The 8029-nt window shown below is 42.7% G+C and overlaps 1 protein-coding gene across 1 annotated transcript in view; it reads right to left on the reverse strand.

The window, feature by feature from the left end:
- LOC126413297 (bromodomain testis-specific protein-like) overlaps nucleotides 1-3408 on the reverse strand; it is a 69427-nt gene extending 66019 nt beyond the window's left edge. The window contains exon 1 of the mRNA XM_050083197.1: nucleotides 3304-3408. Coding sequence (XP_049939154.1) covers nucleotides 3304-3408 — 105 coding nt within the window. The remainder of the gene's footprint in view (nucleotides 1-3303) is intronic.
- Between the last annotated feature and the right edge of the window lie 4621 nt (nucleotides 3409-8029).

Here is an 8029-nt window from a genome sequence, read left to right on the forward strand (position 1 = left end):
TGGTCTGCTGAAAGTTTCCCACCTCTTGTCTCGATCATCTTGACGTGTATTTCGTTTCCACCAGGGCTGTCCTTAAGCTATTTGATTTGTTAGCATACCATCCTATGTGGGGGGGGGGGGGTTCGGACACAGAAGTGGTCAGACTTGAAAAAAAACTGTACTTTGGTTTCATCAGTTGGAGGCGGTAGAAGTACTCCTTCCATCTGTTGGCGATTTTACACTCTATTTCCACCGTTTCATTAGTTTGTAGCCCGTGACCCTCCAATAAAACCCCTCACCGTTATAAACATTACTGTGACCTTGTTTGCTCTAGTGTGTTTCTCCCTCCACGGTGATGTCTTTCACATACTTCCTCTTTGTTCATCTCAGAGTTGATAGAGTAGCTCTTCAAACCACCTCAAATCGTGCTTAATCCTGCACAAAATTTGTGTCGAGCAACCATCTTCTCATGGTTTTGTCTCTGTTCAGAAGGCATTAAAGCTTGTAAATCATTGCACACAAATATCTGGTCACGTTATTGGGAAACGTTCTGTTGCTGGCTGAGCTGGTGACGTCAGGGAGAAGTAGTAAGATGAAGCTATACGTGTTATTGGAGCGTTAGCCGAAGTCGCGAGGTTTTTGCGTTCCTTTTCTGCAAACATTTTAGCTACTTAGTGATGGGAAACTTAATTACAACTTCTAAGTAATAAAAACAAATTTGTGAACGCTGATAATGGAAGCCTTGTGAAAGTGGATGCTTTTGGTCCACCCACTTATCGTGGCAATATGTACAACTAAGAGATACTATTTTCCCTGCTCCCTGCAGTATCATTAAACTCGCTCAAAATTAAGTAACTGTGAAATTTTAGCAAATCGGTCCGTATATTATAGCTACATCGTCGACTGTCATGTGCTACTATCCAAAACACAATAAAACTATTCAAGGCAAAACGTACAGCTGATTTCGTCTTCAGAACACCCTTACCCCAGTGGTGGTGCATCCAGCGAACACTCGGTGGCGCAAAGGATAGTGCACCTGACTGCAAAAAGTGGTCACATTTTCCAATTTAGAACAGGTCACATATTTTTAACAGCTTTACACGAAATACGTAAACAGCGTTATCAAACAGTTCACTTTTCTGCAAAGCATTGCTGGTGGTGAAGATCTCCATACGTCCACAATAAGAGGTATCGGACGATGAGCCTGTAAAACTTGCTGACACAAACTTCAAGACTGTACAGTTCGAGAATGTAAAGTAACGTTGGTGTCTGAAGCGGATTTAATTAATCTTTATGTGCGATGACGAAATTACGAAAGTTTAAACAACGAACATCATAACTGGATAGTACGAAGGTAAAAACTTTATTTCCAATAAACTAGAAAATATCTATATGAACGTAATGTGTGTGAACAGATTGCAAATGTAAGCGTACGTAAACGGCAAGGAAAAAACTATATTCTGCCCGTGCTCGGTGTGCTGAAGCTCAGGAATTATGATAAGGTTCTGATACGTGAGTCGAATCGTTTCACAAATCAAAATGTTCGTTCGGGCTATCTTCGAACCAGCGGTCTGCGAAACCCACCTTATAAAACTAGATGGTGTACCGCCCTAACAATTGAGCTACCGAATAATTGAGGTGTAGTTCGGTAAAACAATAATTTTTATTAGAAGTTTAATTTCGTTGAATGACGCTATCCTTAGTTGTGACAATGGGGAGTATATGTCGGAGATGCGTTAACTTCATAGTGAACGCATTTGCAGTTACTTTAGTAAACTTGTGCGTCGCCATGTTGGCAATTTGGCGGTACAGTGCTACCACATTTTACGCAACTTGTTCTCTGAAGCCCTGAAAGAGTCTGGTACTCCTCACCATTTGTAACCCATTTTCTGAAACGTCAATTCCAAAACAAGACGTCACCCCACATATCCATTAGGCTGTGGTGCAGTGAGCTAGCCAGTGACGTCACAGGCATCACATGACTCGAGTGTTTTAGTGGGCTTTCAAAACAGTATTTTTTGTAAGAACCAGAATGAAATTCAAATGAGACTTAAGAGGAAAGAAAGCATGTTAGTAGCATAAAATGTCAATCATTCAAGGCAATTTGCCGAAATCGGCTAAATATCCTATTCCCTGGCATATTCACAAAAATATGTTCACTAACAATGCTACAAACACTTAGACGTTGGTTGCGCGTCCGTCTTAATAAATGCTAGCAACTTGCCATGTTCCATGTAAAAGTCGGTAAGGGTTGTTATCGTCCAACTTTTCTGAAATTTTATTTCTATTGTTTTGACATTGTAGATACAAATCAAGAGGGTACGCGTTAAAAACAAGACATGAATCTCTTCGGACACCCTAATAGACAGTTTCAGCAGATTCTACAACCGTCTGCCCATTTATGCCGTCCCATTACAACTCGGTAATTCTCATACGAACATTACAGTACCCTAAAGGCGTTGCTCAAATGAAGGCCTAAAGTAAACTCAATCTCAGAACTGTGGTCAACTTTGTAAAGCAGTTACTCAAGAGTTCTGTCTTAGGCGTACTGCAAGTTGAAAAGCTCTTCAAAACAGGCGCCTTTCGCCTTTATTGGCAGAGCATAAAAATTGGAAATATTTTAATTAAGTAGACAAATTTTTCGTTCTTTCAGTATGACTGTTTTCCTTCAAAATAACTCATTCTAGACGTTCCCGTGAACGTTGTGTGTACCTTTGTCTAAGTTTTAATGACAGCAGCTTCTCTTTCATATTAGCCGATCCAGTTTCCTCCACTTGTTTGTTGTGGAGATGGTTTTTTCGGACATCGCGCATGGTTTCCATTAACAGCAGACTACGTGATTTGGAACTTTGTCATAGCTTACAAAGTCTGTGTGGATGTTCATCCTCAGCAATCAATCCATTGTCTTTTCATTTGCATTCCTCTGGTTTAGGGATAGTACCAGTGACAGCGTTCTTAAAAAAAATGTTTGAAAGTGTGTAAACATAGACGTGTTGCCTACTTAAGTTCCACATTTTGGAGTGTTCCATAGGTTATACTCCTGTCGAGTCAATGATCTTTCAGTATTCAGTGCTCTTAAGGCACAAAACAGAAATAACCTCGTTATTTGTTGTATTTAATTTGCAGTTGGTGGGCCGGAGTATTGTAAGTAAATACGCTCTGCCTCAAATAGTTACAGAAACGGGAGTAAAACTCAGGGACACACAGCTCTGATATCCCGGCCCACGGCAACGGCGTCTTAAGACGCACGCTATTAACCACTTCCGACGTGTATTCTGTTTCACCTGGGCTTTCCTCCTTAAGCTATTCGATTTGTTTGTATACCATCCTATGTGGTGGTGGTGGTGGTGGTGGTGGTGGTGGTGGTGGTGGTGGTGGTCCGGACACTGAAGTGGTCAGACTTGAAAAAGAAATGTACTTCGGTTTCATCAGTTGGAGGCGGTAGAAGTACTCCTTCCATCTTCTGGCGGTTTTACACTCTATTTGCACCGATTTGCATTAGCTGGCATTCTTCGTGCTGGTAGTGTAACTGAATCTTAGCAACAACACAGAACACGTTCGGCAACTTTGACATAGTTACTTCCTGGATGGCGCGGAGGTATGCTACTAAATTAATTTGATTTCACGTGCCGTATCATTGAAAAATTTTCACGATTTTCAATACATGGCTTCGAAGCCAGGAAGGTCATTCCACGTGGAAATTGGAACTAATCTCGCCTTTCACATTGCAGTTCACCTGTCCTAGCCACCACTACGGCAATACGTTAGACTAGTACAGTGCGTCTTCAGTAACTCAGGATAATGTCATCACCTAAAAAAAAGTCGTCCTCAGCAAGACGAACTGCGAGGCAACAGCCTTTAACGATGACGTGGCAGAACAACGAGCCAAATCGAAAATCAGTAAGGATATCTTAAGGAAACGTCCACATAAGATATTTTATTCCTACTTCTAGTACCTCACAGTGCAAGGGCACAACAGGTAAAGCCTCATTCTGCTTCTGTCGACATCACTTTGGATGTCCTTGTAACATTCAGTGTATTTCAGATTCCATGAAATACTGCAATATCGGTTCATCTTATCCTAATAATAGCACAATGGAGTGTTACATTAGCATTCCTTCGTTGATTTTTACGTACGTACGTCTTACACACACAAACCGCGATTTACATTGTTGGGCTAAGCTTTTATTACATTTTACGGTATTTTCTTCACGGCAATGTAGAATTATTTCGCGATTAAAATGGGAAAGAAACATCACATGGACTGGCAGTTGGAGAAAGTTCTAGCAGAAATGGAGAGGTATGAAGTTGAAGATGAAGCTAAAGGTTGATTATTCCACCCAATGAAGATAAAATATCGGATAACGGAAACATTGCAGAAAGTTCTGAAAGATAACTGTTGTAAAAAATGTAACTTATTTTTGGTTCATACTTGCTGGTTAGAACTTTGGTTGTTGTTAAATCGGACCTTGTACAATATTATGTCTGCACGCTCGTCGTAGAATATCTGGAGTCCACGAATCCTAAGTACTCGGTTCGCTAGATCAAACATGCAAACAAGTTGTATTTGAGTTTTATTACAAAAAGGAAAGAGAAAATATTTCAATTTGTCGACCACACAGATGTCGCAAGCGAAGGGCGACATACGAAATAAATCCTGAGTAGACACAATCGTAAGTCGCTGCTATAGAAGTGCCTAACCTCCGAGCTGCTATTCAACTGGGCCGCCACCGCCACCGCTCTGTCCTTCCCAGGTAGGGCCGCTGCTGCCACGTTGTCCAGGCCAGCGTGCGACTGGCTGACGCCCTCTCGCAGCCATCTCTTGCCTACCCTTCCCCACCTGCGCTCCGGCGCTTGACTTAACGCCGGAACAGTTATTGACTTTTCAAGAAGCTTATTGAAGGAGAACAGTAGGACAAAGTAAAGAGTGGTGCATTAGGCCTATCCACAATGAGACGTGAACTAAAGCATACCCTGTGCTTGATACGAAAAAAATGGTGCAACAAAGTGAATGAGAGTTCAACAGATCTTTCGCAAAGAGAACGGGATTCTGGTGGTGAAATTGTGGGATAACAAAACAGTACGTGTAGCCAAAATTTATAGTATTACCACAGCATTGAGCTTTTCTGAAATATACTCACAGGCAAAGAAAAAGAAAACACCTTCTAGAATGCCACATCTCTTTGAAGAATAAAATGCCGATTGGACAGAATGCCGATTGGACAGAATGCCGATTGGACAGAATGCCGATTGGACAGAATGCCGATTGGACAGAATGCCGATTGGACAGAATGCCGATTGGACAGAATGCCGATTGGACAGAATGCCGATTGGACAGAATGCCGATTGGACAGAATGCCGATTGGACAGAATGCCGATTGGACAGAATGCCGATTGGACAGAATGCCGATTGGACAGAATGCCGATTGGACAGAATGCCGAAATGAAAAGCTCTCACTGAATAACAGTGCTGTAGCACGTCCCGAAGAAAACATGAACACAGATATGCAGAGAACTACAAGGAAAAAAATTGATGAGGGTGGGTGAGCACAGATATAAAACTACAGGCAGGAGCTCACTTTAGCTGCAGAGTAAAACACGAAGATATGCATACTGCAGAAAAGGAAAACTGTATATCTGCTATGATCGTGTACATGGCAAGTGTTTCGTTCCATTTCAAACTGAATACACATTTACTAACATTACGTTTTTATTCGCGATGTTTCTTGTAGATTCGTGCTTTGGTAATAATATCGTGCATTTTGATAGCTAATTAGAACTTCCCGAAAATGGGACGCCGTACAGCATCGTCTTGTTTCAGAACAGCTTTTCTGTAACTGGAAATACCAATTACACGTAAAACAATGGAACAAATTAACGTTTTGGCATAATGGATTAATGATCGAGCACGCAAAATCCAATACATAACTCGAACATAAATACTAGAACTTGAAATAAGTGTCAGTTGACACGCACACCCACAGCCACGGCCACTCGCCTGACGGTCGGTGCCTGGAGCACGGTCGGCAGCGGGTGTGGGGCGGCAAACTGCCTGACCCTGACGCAGCCACTACCTGCTGTTCCTGGAGGTTTCTACCTAAACCGTGCTGTTACTGGCGGTTAGGCAGTGAAGCGAATTATCTTTGAGATTCCATCAGACGTAACTTCCACAGACAAAAATACGATTTACAAAACAAAACAGCGAGCAGTCTCGATCTCGCGACTTCGTATCTACACTACGCGACGTTTGTCTCTACACCATGAGTACATAGACCCCCCCTGTAACGTCTGGCGAAGAATGATAGCACTTTCTCCAATCACTTCAGCATCCCGACGGTGCATACGGCCGCATTTACAGCTGTGAGGTGCGGTCGGTTACACTGGGCCCCCTCAGTGAACGACTGAGACTATCTCTGACTTTGGGTCGGACTGTACAGTTAAATGTTCAAATCCCATTCCATCTTGGACGGGAATGTGTCGCTACGTAAGAAATGTAATAACTTAAATGACATTCAAATGTAATCGCATTTATACAAAATTTCCAATTTCTCTTTATTACTGTGGCCATAAATAGAAAGGGTCTTTCGCTAACTTACATCAATCACGTCCTGTCACACTCCCCTAAATGTACATATCCTGATACTTCCATTCCAGGCAAATGATCTCGAGACAAGCGAAATTGTGCCGATTTAAAAACGGGAGAAGATAAACCATCAGAAACAACACACCTACCTACATACATACTGATATTTTCTAACACAGGCACTCCTAGTAACAACAGAATATTGAAAAGATTTCCATTATTTTCTGGAAATTGGACGGCGGCTGTATACGTTACCCACCCTTTCCGGTACCCGTACACCGACGATACAAGAATAGACGACAGGGATCACGTGCAGGTGGGCTGCGAGCTGCGACGTCGCCATAAACCCTCCGCCACGCCGCACTGCATTCAAGCTTTCATATTTCAGTGTTATAATTAAGCTGTATAATACACTATTTTCTCCCACGGTCGGTGAGTTGCTGTTGCCAAGCATGCGAGCGACGTAAACTTGCCTCGCTATCTCGGAGGGCAATACTCTCTCTCTCTCTCTCTCTCTCTCTCTCTCTCTCTCTCTCTCTGTCTGTCTGTCTGTCTGTCTGTGTGTGTGTGTGTGTGTGTGTGTGTGTGTGTGTGTGTGTGTGTGTGTGTGGGGGGGGGGGTGGAGGGGAGGGAAGCAAACGAGAAAACCTGTGTTGCCATTTTAAACTACAATTGTATTATTAGGTTTTCTTTGCTCGTCTACAAAGCTAAAGCTGTCCTAATTCTTCCGTTTTTGTCGCAAACCATTATTTTTCACTTACGAACTTCCTCTAAAAATCCCTCAGCACACCCTGTAGTCCGTAACTCTGTACTGTCACCGTTCACTAACAGAAATTCACACTCGCGGAAGTACCCTTGTGTGCTGAGTTTTAATTGCGTTCACGAGGGAAAACGACGGCAGGTCTGGGCTGCTGAGCGCTGCTCGGGACCACTCAGGCGCCAGCCGTGCAGCTCACCGCTGGGAATACACCTCGTGATCCCTGGCGTGCAGTCTGGTATCCGTGCAGACACGTTACCGACACCGAAATATTCATATTCTCCAAGACGTTTTGGCAACTTTGTGTTTTCGAAGAATTCTCAAGAATCCGAGGAAATATCAGCACCTATTTTGTTTCCAGGTGTACCCATCATTTTCCTTCCATTCACAAGTGAAACCTGAGTCTCATTCACACATTTCGTTAAAATAATCTCTTCTACTCCTACTCAGAAGACTGTAGCAACAATGTTAACAATAGCGTCGCTGAAGGATATCGAATAGCAACTTGCATTTTTCTAGAAGACATGTGAACGGACGTAAATGAATAAAGTTCAGTTGTGCACTAAATGTTGATGCTTCTGCAGTTCGTTCAGAATTTCCTGCCTGAATGTGTTTCGCAAAGTTAAAAGGATTATACTGACCTCACAGATTTCAAAGGCGCAGCCCCCATACGCGATACACCTCAGGCCAGTACATGTCTTTACCACAAG

The sequence above is a fragment of the Schistocerca serialis genome, chromosome 7 (assembly GCF_023864345.2).
Source record: "Schistocerca serialis cubense isolate TAMUIC-IGC-003099 chromosome 7, iqSchSeri2.2, whole genome shotgun sequence".
Classification (NCBI taxonomy): domain Eukaryota; kingdom Metazoa; phylum Arthropoda; class Insecta; order Orthoptera; family Acrididae; genus Schistocerca; species Schistocerca serialis.